This window comes from Manihot esculenta, chromosome 8 (assembly GCF_001659605.2).
Source record: "Manihot esculenta cultivar AM560-2 chromosome 8, M.esculenta_v8, whole genome shotgun sequence".
Classification (NCBI taxonomy): domain Eukaryota; kingdom Viridiplantae; phylum Streptophyta; class Magnoliopsida; order Malpighiales; family Euphorbiaceae; genus Manihot; species Manihot esculenta.
Window position 1 is genome coordinate 36,554,466 of NC_035168.2, and position 19,721 is coordinate 36,574,186.

At 32.1% G+C, this 19,721-nt stretch overlaps 3 protein-coding genes across 4 annotated transcripts; all 3 read right to left on the reverse strand.

Annotated features, from left to right (window-relative positions):
- Positions 1 to 924: 924 nt before the first annotated feature.
- LOC110620599 (trafficking protein particle complex subunit 6b) lies at positions 925 to 3,495 on the reverse strand. Its single transcript, XM_021764400.2, has 4 exons — positions 3,308 to 3,495; positions 2,733 to 2,850; positions 2,433 to 2,649; positions 925 to 1,389 (listed from the first exon to the last, which is right to left on the reverse strand). The coding sequence occupies exons 1-4, from the start codon at positions 3,463 to 3,465 to the stop codon at positions 1,361 to 1,363; spliced, it is 522 nt and encodes a 173-aa protein (XP_021620092.1). The 5' UTR covers positions 3,466 to 3,495; the 3' UTR covers positions 925 to 1,360.
- A 2,042-nt stretch (positions 3,496 to 5,537) lies between these two features.
- LOC110621687 (superoxide dismutase [Cu-Zn]) lies at positions 5,538 to 9,385 on the reverse strand. Its single transcript, XM_021765966.2, has 7 exons — positions 9,246 to 9,385; positions 8,082 to 8,170; positions 7,892 to 7,993; positions 7,669 to 7,764; positions 7,371 to 7,478; positions 6,033 to 6,086; positions 5,538 to 5,851 (listed from the first exon to the last, which is right to left on the reverse strand). The coding sequence occupies exons 2-7, from the start codon at positions 8,155 to 8,157 to the stop codon at positions 5,829 to 5,831; spliced, it is 459 nt and encodes a 152-aa protein (XP_021621658.1). The 5' UTR covers positions 8,158 to 8,170; positions 9,246 to 9,385; the 3' UTR covers positions 5,538 to 5,828.
- A 2,504-nt stretch (positions 9,386 to 11,889) lies between these two features.
- Positions 11,890 to 19,566, reverse strand: LOC110620449 (coiled-coil domain-containing protein SCD2). 2 transcript variants are annotated; one of them, XM_021764189.2, is made up of 19 exons: positions 19,180 to 19,565; positions 18,773 to 19,092; positions 18,427 to 18,594; positions 17,715 to 18,118; positions 17,099 to 17,174; positions 16,200 to 16,241; positions 15,803 to 15,865; positions 15,396 to 15,445; positions 15,289 to 15,316; positions 14,975 to 15,043; positions 14,750 to 14,860; positions 14,579 to 14,639; positions 13,933 to 14,046; positions 13,635 to 13,756; positions 13,182 to 13,242; positions 12,778 to 12,819; positions 12,543 to 12,583; positions 12,317 to 12,443; positions 11,891 to 12,214 (listed from the first exon to the last, which is right to left on the reverse strand). In XM_021764189.2, the coding sequence occupies exons 2-19, from the start codon at positions 19,088 to 19,090 to the stop codon at positions 12,096 to 12,098; spliced, it is 2,016 nt and encodes a 671-aa protein (XP_021619881.1). In that variant the 5' UTR covers positions 19,091 to 19,092; positions 19,180 to 19,565; the 3' UTR covers positions 11,891 to 12,095. The 2 variants fall into 2 exon arrangements, with proteins under 2 accessions (XP_043814770.1, XP_021619881.1); XM_043958835.1 differs by lacking the exon at positions 12,778 to 12,819 and having other exon boundaries at positions 11,890 to 12,214; positions 19,180 to 19,566.
- Positions 19,567 to 19,721: the final 155 nt, after the last annotated feature.

The following is a 19,721-nucleotide window of genomic DNA, read 5'->3' on the forward strand; positions in this document are numbered from 1 at the left end:
ATAAATAAGAAATTTGAGACTCATATTTTAAATAATTTTTTTTATTAGATCTATTTTGATATTGAGCCGCAAATTAAATTAGATTGGTTAGCAGACTATCCATTTAAAAATACAAATAATATTATTTTATTTATAATTTTATTTTTTATAAATAAAAATCAAAATATAAATGACAATTTTTAAATAAAATATGATATTTTTATTTTATATAATTTTCAGTAAATTTATTTTATTATTTAGATAATTTTCATATAAGTTATGACGATTTTTAAATAAAATATGATATTCTTATTTTATATAATTTTTAGTAAATTTATTTTATTATTTAGACAATTTTCATATAAGTTATGTTTAGATTTTAGAAAAAAAGTAGTGTTTTATGTGAATTTAATTTAATTTTTTTTATTTTAATTTTTTTTTTTTTAAAATAGGCTCATCCACGGACCGCCGCAGATCGAGTGGAACTTAAATATTAAAGGCTCAATTCTCAATAGATGTTTGTTGCTCGGTCCATCTTGAAATCAAACCTACGCAGATCGAGCCGAACCGCCGTCCCGTTTGGACAGCACTACTTAGCACTTTATTCTCTTAAAGCATGCCCCCTCGGCGTAAAAAGAAGGCACATCACTATTTTAAGTTTCAATAAATACTTCCACTGAAAAAAAGAAAAAGATAAAAAAGCTCTTCAAAATTTGTTAATCCATTAAAAATCAATATTGTTAACTAATAAGTTTATTGAATCAGTATCCCTAAAAACTGACCAAATTAAATTCAAAAATAAAATAAAAATAATGTTCTTAATATTTGTTTATTGATTTTGAAAGTCACATAAAGGTTGACAAATTTGTTTTTATGATAGGCATCCGTCCCAGGAAATTCAAGTATAATGTTGGGTCAATTTCTTACTAAAATGCACAAAAAAGGGGAAAAAAAAAATTCCAAATTCACATAAAAAAGATATGGCAAAATTTTTTAATATGGATAATTTTGATCCCATTTCATGCATTGCATGGCTGCGTATATCCATCTCATGCAGCTAATGCTTTGTAAAAATCCAACCAAGGCCTTTAATACAGGCAACTCCCACCAACGAGAAAATCATGTCATCAACAATAGCTTCAACTACTTAAAAATTCTGGTTAGTCCATGCAACAGAAAATTTCCCAATATAATTCATTCTTAAAGCTTTGAACATACTTCGTAGATATGGACCACTTCTCAAATCAGCTTCATTTTCATCCAGAAGAAAAATGGGTAGAAGTATGTTCCCACCCCCACCAAAAATAATAATAACAATAATATTTTAGTGCCGCACATGCTTCAAGGACTGTTCTTGATCTCATTTGTCGCAATACAATCGTCAAGCCTTTATACGTACCACAAATGAACCTGTTTACATGTTAAATTGCAGCATTGCATGTGAACTGCGATCAACTAAATGGACAACTTTGAATAGATTTAGAACCAAGGATTTTTAAAACATAAATGAAAGTGAAGCTAGCAAAATTATTGTGAAATGTAGACCAAGTATTTTGTCAATCAGAAATATCTCAGCAGATTCAATTTACTAAATATGGGAAGAAAAAAAAAATGTTTCATTAGGAAAGCACAAAGAATTCGCATGAGATACGGAAATCACTGGAACTCAACTTATCAACTAGGCCCATGGACCAGGAGACACAGAAACTCCAGATTATGCATAGTGAATGAGATATTAGCATGTGAATACTGGATTAAACACACCATTACAAAACTACAGTAGGTTAAAAGAAAAGTGGGACTTGAAAGTTGCCAAAATAAAAGGCTAATTTAATTTTATTTGACTATATCAAAATGAAAAATGCAGGATGCAAAAGGAACATATTTTAGGAGAGAGAATCCATGAAGGGGATGAGAAAAAAAAATCAAAATATAAGCTGCTAAACACAGACGGTACGGACTGATTAATTTCCCACTTGCCACACTTTTGGAATGGGAAAACTGATAAACCGTAATGAATGAACACTTACTGAGGAATTTGACCAAGCTTCTGACTACTCAAAGTTAATGGATCTAAATAGCAAGAAGGAAAGAAACTGAAAAGAAATAAACCGAAGGATAGATGATTATGTGAAACAGAGACCTTTTAGGAAAAGTTCAGCTATAAAAGGAAGAGCATATTTTGGCAAGCAAACCACCAAGAAACAAGAAAACCAAAGACCAATTTTAAACAGTACTCTCACAAATGAATCAAAGACATCTAGCCTGTTAACAAGAAACTGAACGGGCATACTGATCTCACACATAAAATGCCAAAAGATAAGAATTCCTATATGACAACATACTTTAATAGCTACAAAAAAAAATCTAATTGGATGTTCATATACACAATATTATGCAACGTGCAAGCTAGACAAAGGAAAAGCAACAGGAGTTAAAATCCAGTTACTCACATGCTGGAAGATCAGATATGTCAGCAGAAACTGCACAAGGAATTCCCAAGTTTGAAAGAGCACCCCTAATGATACCGCAAGGGAAATAGAGATGCATGCTCATTTGGGTAGCCTTGTTTTCAGCCATTGCAGAAGGATCTTGCGATAAATCTACATTATCATCAACTGACATTCGTGCAAGCCAAGGAAACTTATTATCTTGCAACACAAATGTGCCCTACAAGACAACCCATAATCCAGCTTCTCATCCAATGCAAGCACATTTTAAAGATTTATCCAGAAACCAAATCCTAAACTTACTCTATGATTTGTCTTCAAGTTGTCAATCTGCTTCTTAAAGACCTCATACCAGAAATCTTTGCATACAAACTTTATTGCCTCCAGGTGTTCACTAAACCGTGGACGCTCCTTGGTATACCTAACAAAATGAAGCTCTTTTAATCCGTCCCAGATGTTACTCCCATTGAAAAATATTAAAATCTGGGGATAATCAACTCTGCATTTGTAAGCCATTTAGCCATCATAATGCCAATACAAGCCTATTCCCTGTCTCTATTTCTTCTTTTTTTTGCATGTTCTCTCTATTAACTATTTAGATAAAATGAATGCATAAATAAATAGATATTAGAGTTCATTTAAAATCTTAATTTCTTATCCTTCCTTGCACTTTCTCAGAAACCAAACAGCTTTCTATGCTATTAACATAACAACATAATTCTGATTTGAAGATCCAATCTAAAGAGCAAAAGATACAAAATCAACAGAAAACGGCAAAATACAATTGTATATAATAAGTGCATAAAAATGAAGGAAATCAAGAAAATTCATTAAGAAAATATAGTTAATTGAAGCTGAGAGGCAGGTAGGGGTATTACCGTTCTGCGAGCTGGTGGCCGACCTGATAGCCAATAGCCTCGATCCGACGACCAGCGAGCTCAGGTTTATTGGTGTCGAAGCGATTACAGTACGATGACACCATCTCCGCGAGTAGGCTATCAATGCAACTCCCCGACACTTCTCTTTTCATCTCCATTTCTCTGTGCGAAAACTGATTTGGTTAACTTGATTCAGCTCTCACAATAATAATAATAATAATAATAATAATAAATGCATATTTTGACACGTATCAGTATATGGGTATAGTCTAACATGTAATTAATTGTGTAATTTAATATAATTTTAATTAATTTATTATTTATCTAATTTTTTTTCTTAAACTCAGAATGGAATTTAAATTGAGAATTGAAAATTGAAAATTGCAATATTAAGTCTTTCATATTTATTTAAATATACTTATTATTAAATTAAATTAGTGAATACTATTTATCTATTTATTTGTTGCATATAAAAATTTTTCTAATAATAAAAGTAGTGAAATAAAGATTGTGGCATTTTTCCTTAGGGATGAGAATAATTCAGATTAAATTGAAACAGAGAATTTATTATTTAATTTTTATGTATTATTATAATTAATAAATTAATTTTTATATTTTAAAATTTATAAAAATATTTTTACTTTTTATTTATCAATAAAATAATTTTTTTATTTTTTTCATTAAAAATAAATAATTCCTTCTTCTTTTTTAATATTTTAATTTTTTTCTCCATAATATAATTTTTAAATTTTAATTTTTATAAAAAAAAGCCAAATAAAAAGAAGAATCCAAAAAGATAATTTGATTTTTTAATATAAAAAGTAAACAAAATTAAATAAAATGATTATTTCATTAATAAAAAAATAAAAATATTTTAATATGTTTTTAAAAATATAGAAATTGATTTATTAATAATATTAATATTTAAGAATTAAATAATAAATTTTTTATTAAATTATTAATTGAATTAATTTAATTTAAAAAATCAGTTTAGCTATTTAATAATTTAGTTGGATTTAATTTTTAATTTTCAGAAATTCAGTTTATTTGGTTCACTTTGTTTGAGAAAAAATATATTAACTTGAATTAAATTAAATAATTTCTTTTTTATTATAAAATAAATTTTAATATGAAGCTTAATCAAATCAAATAGAATTCAATTTGGTTTAAATGAATTTGATTTAATTTTCTTAAAACTAAATTGAACCACACCGATTAATACTCGCCTCGTTTTTGCATATATGGAGGGTGATTAGGTAATTTTGTCCTCCTAACTCAATCCCTTTCATTTTTCCCATCGTTATTGGATTCTTGGTGGTGAGATTTTTTCTCATGGCTACTCATCTTTCCTCTTCTTCACTTTTAGAATTTTTCTATTTCGTTTTGTTTGGTTTTACATTGGTAATGGCCAAATATACAAAAAGGACATATCATAACTAGGGATGGCAATGGATTGGGTATTTTTGAGTATCCAATCCGACCGAACCCTAACAGAACGGATTTAGATAGTTATAATTGGGTTTGGGATGGGTTCATATTTTAAAAATAATACCCGTTGCGGGTTCGGATCGGATTCGAATTTTATGTACAGAATATCCACTAGCCGAATCCGTTTATATAAATAATTAATTTAATATCAATAATATTTATAAAATTTTTTATATAATTATATTTAAAAATTTAAATTTAAATATTCTTTAGAAATATTAAATTTTTTAAATGAAAATTATTAATAAAAAATATCTTTTATATAAATTATTAATTAAAATATATAAGATTAAAATATATAAAATTAAACAGGTTCGAATTTTATTCGGATAGTAATAATCAAATTTAGAACGGATTTTGATAGTTTAAATTAATTTTTAATTGAGTTTAAAATGGATTCCGATATTATTAATATAAATCGAATTCGGATAATTTAATTTTCACGGTACCCTATCCATTAACATCCCTAATCATACTAATCATACCTGCGGATGAAATTTATCGTTAGCTTTTTAAACTTGAGGAACTAATTTTTCATTTTAATACCCCAAGCGTTTAAACTTATAAATTAATTAGGCTAAATAGATTACAACATTATCTTTATTTAGTTTAAGATTTTCACCACGTAATTATTTAATATATTTTTAGTAATTTAGTAATAAATATGTTTATAAACTATAGATTAAAAAAAAAAAAAAAGAAGCACGTCTATGTTTCCATCTGAATGGCTGCAACAGCAAGCTTCGCAAATTTTCCTCCATTTGGGAAAAATTTTAAGCCAAGTTAAGATGAGAAAGAGAACAAATTGTCCACAGAAATTTGAACCAAACGAAGCGCAAGCTTAACTAATAGTGTTGTTCAGTTTACGAGATCAAACAAGGCACACAACATTTTCCATCACAAAAACAAACGGGGCAAACCAGCCAGAAGTTTAATTACGATTTTGTTCTTTGCTTGCAACGTTCGCCTAAAATTTCCAGCTAATACATTATTCAGCTGCCTTCGCCTTATCATGAATCCCTGGGGAATCATTCTATCCTTGCAAACCAATAACACCTGCATAAAGACATTGCACAAACAGAAATCTGGTTACACATATAGATGATGAAGACGAAGATGGCTCAATTTATGAGAAATTGTAATCCCATTCTTCCAATGATAATGATTTTCCAGATTCAGAACAGTGATTATCATGGTAAATGAAACTATTTAATGGCTAGGGAAGTTTAATACTTACCACATGCTACCCTGCCACCAGCATTTCCAGTGGTTTTGCTAAGTTCATGTCCCCCTGCATACAAAATTGAAATGAGTCGATGATATTTATTGCTTTAATAAATGACTAAAGAAATGTGGTGGAGAGGAAGAGGGCGGTCTAGCAAAATAGTCACTGTCATTCGGTAATCAACCTAAAATCTACTTCAGCATTCTGCTTGTCCGCCAACAATACTATAATGATAGAGAAATGTTGAATCAATCAGTGGAAAGCCAAACCACTAACGATTACCCTGCCCTAGCACAAATGATATTGAAACCAGCAAACAACTTTCAGCATTAACCAATCCAACTAAGAAGCCAAATCATGTAAATGATAAAATAAACAGCTATGCACCGCAACTAGAATTAATAAAACAGCACCAGGTAGAATGGGAAACTAGCATGACCGTCAAATTAGAGCTAGAAGAACAGGTTGTTGGTACATCAACAATAGCCAAATTTGTTAAATAGCCTCCCCATAGGATTATGCTATGCTTGTATATGTTGTCACAAAACAAACAATGACTTCTACACAATTAAAGGCCCATTTTATCCCTAAGTGAAATGGACTTGCTATAGAAATTTATGATAATTTAATCCGGGCGCTTATGTCTCTAATTTTCTCAAATTAATCTTCAAAAGTTATTGCTAACGGACAGGCTCTATATTTTCTAGAAAAAATTACTAATTTAATCCCTATGGTACGAAAAAACTTATTAGTTAGTCCCTCAATTTTGAAAAATACATTAAAATGTCCCTAACATTTTAAAAGGTCTACTACTTGGTCTCTCTGTTAATTTTGCCGTTAAATATTTTACTATTTAGTCTCTATGGTTTTGAAAAACTTATTAGTTGATCTCTCAAGTTTTAAAAAGTTTACTAATTGGTCCTTGTGTATTAGGAGCATTTTAGATTTTTTTGTAATACTTAACGGTTAAAACTAATGGAGAAACTAACTAGAAGACTTTTTAAAACGTCAAGGACTAAGCAGTAGTGAGTTTTAATACATTTTTCAAAACCGAGAGACCAACTAGTGAGTTTCTCTATACTATAGGGACTAAGCAGTAATTTTCCCTATTTTCTAATACTCAACCATGCTGATGTCTTCTACTTAAAAGTAGTAAGCGATGCCTCCTCTGATTGGCAAATAGCCTTTCTAGCCCAGAGTTGGCAATTTCAGAGAGAATTTGTAGAACATAAAATGTAACACTTAATTACCAAGATGAATGGAAACTCATGACACTTGTAACTGATAACATAAAGCAGCAATTTTATAAGCTTGAAAAGAAGGTTCCAAAGCTGAGAATTCAAAGTTTACCCTTTCCAAGATCATCAGGATCTGCGTGAACAACGACTGCCCTTCCTACAATGGAATGCGGACCAGAAAGAGGAATATCCTTGTCAACGATTGTGAAACTAGCAGTGCCTGGAGCACACAAGAAACAGAAGTGTTAATGATCCAGAATGTATCAAATGCCACTAGGAAAAAATAATAACATGAAAGAAGCCAATAAAGGAGAAGTTAAAGGGAATCAAAAGAAGAAATCCTTGTTAACAAGAGAAACATAGGTATTTTAGAATAAAGAATTATATTAATAGAAAACAACAGTACATACCATCATCACCAGCAGTGACATTTCCCAGATCACCAGCATGACGAATGTCGTCCTCAGGGGCACCATGCTCTTTGCCACCAGGGTTGAAATGTGGCCCTGCCAATAGATCATCAGAAGATTGAGTATGAAGAATTAAATTTCAGCAGATTTTTTTTTCCTTACAAGTCAAATAGTTAAGCAAGAAGCATTTAGAAAAGAAAATTTTCCAGCTAGTTCACAATACCAGTTGACATGCAACCATTTGTTGTGTCTCCAAGGGCATGAACATGGAATCCATGAAGCCCTGGCTTAAGGCCAGAAACACTTCCAGTGACGGTGGTTGGACCTGATGAAAAGTGAATTTAAGATTGTTATCCATACAGGAAATTAGCACTTCAAAATTCCAAGGCCAACTGATAGGAATGCTGAAATACCATCTCCTTCTTGGGTGAAGAAGATTGTCCCAGCAACACCCTCACTACTGTTAAGAACAGCAACGGCCTTCACCATTGTTCTATGTGATCTACAAAAGATAAAAATAAAAAAGTTGCAAATAGACAATTACCTTGATAAAAATAACTGAATAGCATGTCTAAGAGCACATCAACTGAAAAGCATACTAAGGAGGCTATGCAAAGGGAAGCAGGAAGGCACAAAAGTACATACTTGCACACACAGAAACACAGAAAGTCCCATACAACAGCTACATGCGATAATGGTGAAGTTGATCTAGAGTCTACTCATCATAACTTCAAGCAGGAAAATAGTAATTACCCCCACTCCCAAAAGAAAAAGGGAAAAAAACTGCAAGTACCAGAAAAAATGGAAACCAAAAACCAGAAAAAATGTAAGCCACAAGTGCATAAATGTCTAAGACCCTAAAGAAAATGACACAGCATGGAGGGAACTATCTAATGTGTCCCTAGAAACAACGTACAAGGTTTTGATAGCTCCGATGTAGATGAAATTGCCATAGAGAAGCATGCTACCCAACAACTTCATAGGAAGAGAAAAAAAAAAGATCGATAATTCACATCGGAATATTGATTAATAATCCAATTCCATTAGATTGGACTCTAGAATCCAGCAACAGCCTCTTACAAATTTGAAAAGCACATCAACCTAAAATCACAACACACCAGCCAAAAGAGAATCTCTCTAAAATGACAATCATCCTGTGATGATATCTTTTCAACTATTTCTTCATAATTTCTCTATTCTGTTAAATTCCACCTCAAAAGTCCCATATGCACCAGATCAAAAGAAATGTGGAGAAACTGAAGTGATCAACACATAGATTACCATGAACAAAAACTTGACGGATCTGTAAACAAACCGTACAATCCACAAGGAAACACAACAAAAACATCAAATCCAGGCACAGATTTAACACTCAAGCAAAGAAATACACCGATGAAAGAACACAAACAGACATCATAGAAATTCAACGCATAAATGACAAAAAAAATAGGCAAAGAACCAAACAATTCGACCAAAAGAAACAGTAATTACAAGAAAATAGAGCATAAAATGCTAATTAAAATCAAGGTTTACAGCAATCTAGATCAAAACAGAAGGTGAGAATCCAAGGGTTGTACCTCAGAGCACCCCTTAGTCAGAGAAAGTAGAGAGAGAGTGTGTGTGTGTGACTGTTTTGTCAAGCTAAGAGTAGCGCTGCCGCTGTCTGACAGATAATATAGAAAATTGGGACCCACAAAATAGGATTTTTTTTCTTTATATGATTAATTAATTAATTAAAGAGGAAAAATAGGAATAGGAAAGGAAAAATAAGGGAGAATCTCCAGAAAATTCTATTCGTTTAGGAATAAAGCTGCATTTTCATCTCTATTCTTTTCAAAGTTCAATTAAATTCAAATTAAAAAATTTTAATGAAATAAATTCACGAGTCTTATCTAAAATTAATTGAGTGTTATTTCTGCAGAACTTAGTTCAGTGAAGACGGGCGCCAAAATAATTTGAAAATTAATTAATGAAAAAGTATTTTATTAATTTTATTACATATTATTGATTTTTTTAAAGTCAAAAGAAAAGTACTTTCAATAATGCTTCGTTTGTTTTTTTTTTAAAAAAAATTTAGAAAAATATTTTCTAAATTTTTAGTGTTTAGACAGAAAATTAATTTTTAATATAAATTATTTTTAAAAAATAAACCGACCCTAAATCTCCAAATTAACCTGTAAATGAAAAAAATTAATAATAATAAAAAGAACTCAAATAAATATTTTGATAATGATAATATGAAATTTAAAAAAATATAGTTCACAAAGCGTTCTGTAAGCTTAATCCAAGGGTATAGTGGTTCTCCCTTTATCCTTTTCCATTATCTGTTAGTGACGTGTAACGATATTACCGTCATTGGACCACTTGTCTCTACCATTCTGATACGGTCGTACGAGAATATCAGATATTCTGCTTTATGCGTAACGGCCATTTAATTCTTCTCTGGCATGCATGCGGATGGTCCCACCAGATAGATGGGCTGGCCACCTTCCTTCTTCCGGACTGAATTGATTGGGCCGGAAAAAGCAGGGCCGACCTGATTGAGAAATCTAAACAGGGTACGGTTTTAAAACTGAGCGGGCTGGATCTGACTCACGCCAGAGACTTAAAAACTTTCAGATCATGGACTGTCATCGTGAGTCTGACCTTAGACCGAGACAGTAAAATCCAGCGGTTATCAGATAATATAAAAAAATATCATTTTGTCTTTGAATTTTATTATTATAAATATTTTTTCATAAGTTTATTAATTTTTTTAAAAAATATTTTTATTGATATGTTTAAATTCTAATCAATAATTAAATTGATAAAAATAATGTTAAGAGGTAAATGTATCGAATTAAAAGAGTTCTCATCCATTGTTTGTTTAAAATGCAAAGATTAAATATTAATTCTAGATAATATAAGGGTAAAATGGTAATTTATCTAATAAATTGAATTAATTTAAAAATATAATCTCTTTTTTACGATTTAATTTTAGTCGGTATAAAATTGATAAAATTAAATGTGAATAATAATATATTATTTTTGATAATATAAAAAAATTAAATATAATTAATATTAAAATATTTTAATTAAATTTTAAAATACTATAAATAAAAATATAAAAAATAAAAAATTTATTAAAAAACTTAATCAATCAAGTTCAATAAAATCATACTAATTGGATTTAAATCAATCTTTAACTGATTTAATCAATTTAGATTTAATTTTCATGAAATGACCAAACGTATAATTAAAATAATAATGTATTCATCCAAGGTGATTAATATAATATTTCATGGATTAATTTATTATTTTTGAACATGAAACGGCTGCTTCTTCTTCAATTCAACATAGATCGGCTGTCAACTTAGACAGCAGTTCCCACCAACTCGGTCACGTGCTTTCTATTCCAGACCTTTTATTCACCAAGAACAGTTACCGTTGTGCTTGGATGTATCAGTCAGATAACCTTGCTATCTAGCTGTTAATCCAAGTGCTTATCTCTTAATAGATAAAATTAGTATATAAATAAGAAAAAAATACTTATTTAGTTTCATAAAAAAAAATTCACAATACTTTGATTTATATATTTTTGTAAATTCAAAACATCAATTAATAAATTTTTTTATATTATAAAAATTAAAAAATAAAACACTTAATATTTAAAAATTTTATTGATTATGATTTTATTGTGAAAAACTCTAAAAATATATTTTAACGTAGTATTTTTAGTTTTTTAAAAAATAATGGTACACCAATAATTATTAAAATTTTAACTCTCACTATTTATTTTTTAATAATTGTATTTTTATAAACTGTTTGCAAGTGTTTTATATTCTTCAGTATTCACATTTAGACATTTATGAACTGAATTTGATTCTGAATGATTATAAATTTTTGTTAGACTCTAAAACCGATATTTCTATTAAATGGTTCGTCATCATTCCACGGCTCATACTTTTTTTTTTTTGAAATAGGGGTTGGGGAAATCGAACCTTAGACCTTTCAAGACTACAGGATGCACTTTCCACTAGGCTAAGCCTTGGAGTGCTCCACGGCTCATACTTTAACTAGATAATTTATTAAATATAATCATATCTCTTTACTTAAAAAAATTAATAAATAATTTATTAGTAAATTTTATAATATTACATTTAAAAAATTAATTAATGAATTTTTATATATCCAACTAAATAGTAAATTATCCTCTGAATAATGAAAGAGTGTAGGAAGCTTAACATCCAATTATCTCAATTAAAAAATATTAGTCATTCACCTTAGCCATCTCATACAATAATAAGGTTACATGTAACATCACAAAAACAAAATCATTCTCAATTTACTACGATCACCATCCTCCTGTCTATTAAGCAAATTACGACATTTCTCTTTAAATATTTTGCAAATATATATTTTTTTAAAAACAATCATAATTTTGATCATCAAAATTTGGACTCAGCAATTGATCTAGAATTGGAGTCGACATCTAGCCCTCTGCGAGACTCGTGCCATAGCTGGTGCTCAATGCCTAACCTTTTCAGCTCCAGTAGCCCCCTCTCAACTGTTATTGGAGTGAACCATCATAACCAAACAAAATCAAAGTCAAATTCAGAATCTGTTACACTTCACCTTCCAAACATTCAAATGCAAAATTCAAGCTTACCGTCAACTGCATCTATTGATGTGAAAGATCGATTGTTCTGGTTGATCCAGAATTCCAAGCGTTCTTCTGCTATGTCTGGTTCCAGTCCATGGCTTTTTGCTCTTCTCCAGAAATATGAAAGCCATGCCTATTTGAATAATTACATCTCATAATTGCTCATGAAGGGAATGGTTATATACATGGCATCATGTTTACGATGAAAATTTTTGGGAAAACGTCATCTTACTTGCTTAAACAGCACATCTTCAGTCTCCTCTTGGCTCAATTCTGAAAGCAATTTAACTTCTTATAAATCATTTATCCAACACCAAGCTAACAAAAAAATTAAACCCAACAGTAGTGGATTCTAATAAACAGAGTTCACACAAGCAAGTATAAGAACAAAATATGGGCATGGGAAGTCAGTATCCTAATTTACGAGGGTCATTGTACTAAAAGCAAAATTGGAATAATGAACTAACCAAACGCTTCAAATTGTCCTTCGGCAGGTAGCTTGACGTCGTCTTCAGCCATAGGCATCAGAAACCAAAATAACATAAAAAGTTGAGCGTTCAGTGTAAGCCACTTATCAATTATGCATTAAGAACTATTTAAAGAGACTATATCAGAAATAGAAACAAATGCTACATTGGAATGAACAAAAGTATACAAAAACACTAAAAAGATGATCAAATAATTAATCTGAGCATCTAATTGACCTAACAAGTATATACAGCTGACAATTAAGTAATACTAATTAAGAAATCATGAAGAGAGTTCAATTGATCAAATAATTAATCTGAGCATCTAATTGACCTAACAAGTATATACATCAGACAATTAAGAAATACTAATTAAGGAATCATAAAGAGAGTTCAATTCACACCCGTTTTCAGCAAATTTGGCCGTCGTTTCTGAGCCATAGCAAGTGCTACAGCATCTTCTACCTTCAAACAAAAAATAAAAAGTATGAAAAGATGTAATAAAAACTGCAAGATAAAACTTACAACCATAATACATTACACTTGTGGACATGCAAGTTATTTCCTTGAATAACTTAAAATGGTAGAAAAAGGAAATTGATGATATGAAACAACCGAGGACAAAGAAGTTAAAGTGAAAATCATAGAAATATTTCAACATGGTTTTGTATATTGCTAATCAACCAGATGCAAGGGGAGCAAACATGCCAAGGAAGGTTAAACCACACAATACTAACAAGTGCAAAAAATCTCAAAGATATCATCAGCTGAAGAAATGGTAAAAACAGTTGGAAGACTGTTAATGTTTCAAAACTGATATAGCTGAAGAAAGGACATTAAAAGGGCACAGAAGAAACCTTCAATGCAGACAGTTCCCGCAAACCTTTGTCAACTAGAAGCATGCTTTCAATGGTTCCAACTCCAGAAAGTTCATGCATGTCCCGTAAAACCTTTTCTCTTTCACTTGCATTACTATTTGCTGCTCAAATAGAGTAAAAACTGAGGCATTTCATACCCTTTTTAAACAGTAAAAGAAGAGATGCAAAAATAATATAATGAACTCAAAACACAATGTGCAAGAGGACATCTCAAGCTAATTGAATCAGAAGCAATCACGGGGGAAGGAAATGATAAAATATCCAAACAAACACTCACTTGATAAGTTCTCCTCTTTAGCTCGCTGTCCAGCAGCTAATACTACTTCAAAAGGAAGAGGTGCAAAGGATGACCAGTATTCATATTTTGCTCCAGCGAGATCTCCATGGATACCTGGAAAAAAATGTAGTAATGTGCTTGAAAAAGTGGGATATTTGTTTGTAATATGTTTCTCCACTGACACATGAGTTGGAAAAAATAGCAACCTAATGGTCTCTTATTAGTGTACTGAATTGAAATTCTGTATGGAAATTAGTAGGATATAAGAACAATGGATCTTCCCAATACACATGGATCTGAACTCCTTTGTCCAGAAGCATAAAAATAGATTACATCAGTTATTTAGACAGAAGGTCAACTGTAATTTGCAGAACTCATACAGCTAGGGAACCTTCAATAGAGCAGCAAAAAGAACCTCTTGAACCATATAATTTAATTTCTCAGATGATACCCATATGCTTATTTTTGTGCATTGTTAACCTCTACTAGAAAACACTTCAGCACCAAATGGAACAGGCCCGTATTTTTCAAAATGGAGCTAAGTGTGTTAACAAGAAGAGACATAACCAAAAAGCAATTCACATTCAGACAAATAAAGCATGAGGTAAATTTATGCTGAAAGATCGACATTTAAAAATAACTTTACCATGTAGAAAAGACAAGCTCCAATACCGTGCAAGCCAACACCTCTTTAGAACAACTTCTTCCTAAGGTGAAAACTGCAAATCATGTCATTTATGACATAAAAGAGTACCAAAAAGAAAAGGGAAGGCTAATAAAATAATGTCCTTTAAAAAACATAGGATTGAAAATAAACCATTTCCTCCTCTGTCAAAATCATTCTGTGTGTCAAAGTCCTGAGTGATTTAACTTCAGAAACAGCTTCGTTGAGCTGCACCAGAGCAGATGTTGCCTCATCCTTAGCAGTCTAAATCACAATTCAACAAATGCAAATATTGTAAATTAACAGAGGACTCCTGTCGTAACCCATAAAAAGTGATAAAAGAACTAAAAGGATAAAAAAGATATAATTTCTCCAAACCTCAGCTTCTGTCCTAAGAGCAGCAATTTCTTCAGGTTTACTACTTTGTTCTGCAACTCTCAGAGCAGCCTGGATGAAAAATTATGCTCGTATTCCATATTTCAGTATAACTATATACAACTGTAGAAAATCCCTTCCTAAGATCCCAAAAATATATGCAGGGAAACATGCATAAATTAAATACACATTAGGGATAAAGGTAAAAGTCTCCATACAACATACATGTTGCAACTTGCTACTTTTTTTTTAAATATATGCAGACACACATACATACATACAGCAAAAGATATAGGAAAACTCTTAATGATACTAACCTCCCTTTGCTGAAGAGCTGCCTCCTTTCTGAAGATTGAAACATGAAGATAAATTAGCAAATATAACTATGATGGCATAGTAAAATGCATCTACTACTAACACTTGCCTACTTAAAAGGCGAGCTTCTAATGTTACACCTTCTCCAAGAGTAGCAACCTAAAGGAAAACATGTCACCAGACAATAAATACTTTAGGGCAAGATAGTGCAAGTCCAAACGTGCAGGGCAAGTTGGCAGAATGTTCAAATATGCTCTTAAATGTCAGGGTTGGGATGTAAAGGAAAGGATGATTACAGGACCCCCTATGTCTTGTTGAATGCAACAACTTTTTGATTCAGATAGATCAGAAGTGAAAACGCAAATATATTTTTATTTATCATTGAACTTTACCACAATCTAGGATGCTAATACATAAATTGAGACAATCATTTATAATGCAGCCCACGTCACTCACAGCTATATGATGTCTAAACTCATTTTATTAGTTCCTTTTTTTCAACTTTTCAAAAAGTACCTGCTTCTCAAGCTGCCTAGCCCTTGCATCTGCCTCCTCATACCTCTCCTCTGCAAGTCGAAGCTGAATGGACACATATCATGATGGAGAACCAAAAGAAGTATATGATAACAGTATAAATATTAAAATATCCACTATAATCTTCTACCCAACTCCATAGTCATCTTACTTTGTTTAGTAAATGTGATGATTAAGCAATACCACAGACAGAAAATTTTATTATATATTATCAACTGAATATGATTATTGCAACACCTTCCACAACTGAATTCAGTGCTCCATGAGCAAACTGGATTAATTTAAACAAATAGCATACTGTTGTTAGATTGGAAAATTCATGAACTTTTGAACAATTGCAAAATTACACGAATATAGAAGAGATGAAATGTTTGCCCACCTTTTCAATTAAACTGTCATTTTCTTCCTGCAGCATGTCAACCTGCAGTAAAGTTCATAAAGTAAACATGAAATCACAAAAAGGAGATAACTCTCATAAATATTTTGTACGTAATGAAATACTAGCCAAAAAAGGAACAGAGTTGTATGTATTTGTAGAAAGAAGCCAAAGCTGATAATATCAACCCCAACAACAACCAGATATCCAAAAGTGAAAATCTATATCCAAGGACCTTTGAAGTTAGGGGTGTAAACGAACCAAACTGTTTGTGAACTATTCGAAACTCGGTTCGATAAAAACTCGATCGGGCTCGAGCTCACTTTTTAGGCTCGTTTAATAAACGAGCCGAGCTTGAACTTAGCGGTATTCGGCTCGTTTAGACTCGCGAGCTGACTCGTGAACAGGCTCCTGAACAAACTCGTTAACAGACTCGCGAACAAGCTTGTTTGCTAACACTAATCCCACATCAAAGGTTGAAGGGATATAGAGAATTGTGACTTCTCTATAAAAAGACAACTCTTCTACATTTTTTTCATTAGTTTTGGATTCGAGAGATTTCAATTAAATAAAAAAATTTAATTTAGAAGTCTCTTAATAACCTTATAATTTAAATTTGTTTATAATTTAAATAAATTTGAATTATATTGAGTTTGTTTATAATATAATCGAGCTCAAATTTGAGCCTAAATGAGCTCAAATTTGAGCTTTTTGAATAGAGTTTGAGTTGGCTCGTTAATGTGATAAATAAGTTTATTAAGAATCGAGCTCGAACCGAGCTCGAGTTTAATATTTATTTTATGAATCGAGTTCGAACTTATAAATGAAGCTCGAGTCGAGTTCGAACTTTTAAATTACATCCCTATTTGAAGCATGCATATTCTCAGTTAGCGAAGTGGTACCTCATCTTGTAAAGCAGAAGCTGAATGATGGCTGCCAGTATCTCTTAGATTTGTAGTCCCAAAATCCACTGAATACCTGCAACAGAAAGTTGAATGTCCAAATTACATTAATTGCAAGGAATTCATCTGTTAACTGCTATTCCTTCTTCTCAATTGCCCCCAGGATTGTTACATGAAAATTGATACCAGCTGCACTAAGACTAAATGTACAGTACATGGGAAAAGATGCATCATAAGACTAAAAACACCAACCACTATGCACCCGTATATGCTTATAGATAACAAATATAGGTCTTAAAACTTCAATTAATTGAACATTAAACATTCAACTCTTCATATATGGCTATTGCATATATTAACAATAATAAGAAATAAAGCCACGTGAAGATGCTCAATGCCAGCAAACATCATCTGATTCATTGTCAGTTAGATACACTCTCTTTACAGTGTAATAGGACAAGGACGGATTTACTAACAAGTAAAACAATTAAAATTTAAATTAAAACATCATTTGTCCTTTTTCGGGCTCATGAATAACAAAATTACCCCACAAAAGGAGGATAAAGAAGAAGAAAATGATATTAAGTGATTTGTGGCTTGTAGATTCTCAAGTTACCTTTTATCTCTTCGATTATCTACTGAATTCTCTGGTGAAATTACTGGAGAAACTGGCCTTAGAGATATTGGGACACTAGAGGGAATTGGAGCTGTCTTAACATTTGTACGGGCAGCTGAAGTTGAACGAGCAGACGGAGGTTGTTCGGTGGAGTTGAGGGATGATCGAGCAGACATTGATGAGCGAACAGATGAAGGCTGTTCTACAAAATTCATGGATGACCGCCCAACCATTAAAGAACGAGCGGACAAAGGCTCTTCCATGGGGCTTGTGGCATGAGATGGCGGGGATACTGAACGAAATGGAATTGGTGATGATTGTTCCACAGAGATGAAAGACGGTAATGGTCGGCTGCCTGGTGATGAATGTGCTGACAGAGACTGTTCTTGTTTGTTACGAACTAGCTGATGGAGAGAATACGGGAAATAAAACATATGGATCAATAAAGAGTACCCATAAAATTAAACCAGTCATTAAATGAACTTTTCCTCAAGTTTCATCATAATTAACCAATTTACGACAGGCAGAGACTAATTAATTTCCTGTGACCATTAAATTATAACTCATAGACCAAATACACTAACTTTCAACTCAATAAATTTTCATATCACATCATAACTTGTTTACTTAGACCAACTTTATCTACAACAGTATCTTGAAAAAACACAAATGCAGCAAAAAATACAAGCTCCGGTAGTTATAGGTTAATCACCATAGGAGAACGGGGTCTGATCGACTTTCCACCAGCGCGTCCAACAGTCACCGGACCAGTCATTAACTCATAATCATCATCCGTATCATTGTACTCGTCAACTAGTTGCGGTTGCGTTTGTAGTTGTTGTTTCTTCCTCACTACAGGACTCTGAACTTTAGGATTGGGCTGCACATTAAAATGCTGAGTATATATCAGAACATATGGATTGGTAAATCGTAATACACAAATTTCACGTCAATATCGAAGTATCTATAAATTTAATGCCAAGTTCAAGAAATTATTTGGACGATCACAATAGAATCAAAGAACATTAAAATCCAGGACAAAAGAAGAACCACGTTACCTTAGGAGACTGTGGGCGCGGCATTCTTCTTCCACCAGCAAGGCCAATGGTGCCAATGCTAGTGGGAGTATTTTTATAATCAACGGAAAGATCTTCTTCTTCACTGTCCTCATCATCCGCTGGTTGATGTGACATCACCTGTGCAAGCCTCTGTGCCGCAGCTTTTGTCTGTGCTTTCCTCACGCCAGGTGCGCCAGCTGATCCCGTCCGGACATGGCGAGGATGTATTGGGGACGCCAACGGCGATGACGAAGCAAGCGGTGATTCTGCACTGCTCCTCTGCCATGAATGCATTGAACTCACCCTATGATGATCCATACCTAAAAGCAAAAATATATGTGTACATATCAGATTACATTGAACTACAGAATTCAAAATTTAAATTAGAAGAAGAAGAATTGATTAACCTGGTATTGATCAGAGAAAAAGCTGACTTGATTGATTAAATCGAACAAGAAAACCACAAATTGGTGCATAAACTGGCCATAGCTGAAGAAGGAAAGTAAATTAAGGAATGATCATTGACTTCTTTCGTAGAAAATTCGCATTAATACAAGATAATATCAATTGAAAACAGCCAATTAGAATCAGTCAATTCTAAAATTCAAGTCAAGCAATGCACAAAATCAAATTAAATTTAATGATTCTTTTGGAAACAAATGAGATGTTCTTCTTTTCTTCCTGCAAATTTCTGGGCTTGGATGAAAATGAAATGGATCAATTTTAGCAGTGGAACGATGTGATCCGATTGTCAAGGCAAAAAGGAGGGAAGGAACGAACCAGAACTTGGAGGCTTTAACGGTCAGTTTTGGAAAAGAACTTCTTCACTAATACCTGACACTGCATTCCCTTTTAATTACAGATTTGCCCCCCGCAAAAATGCTTTCCAATCCTCATTGTCAGCATTTGCCTTTTAGATATCGCTGATAGAATTAATTAAAAAATATTT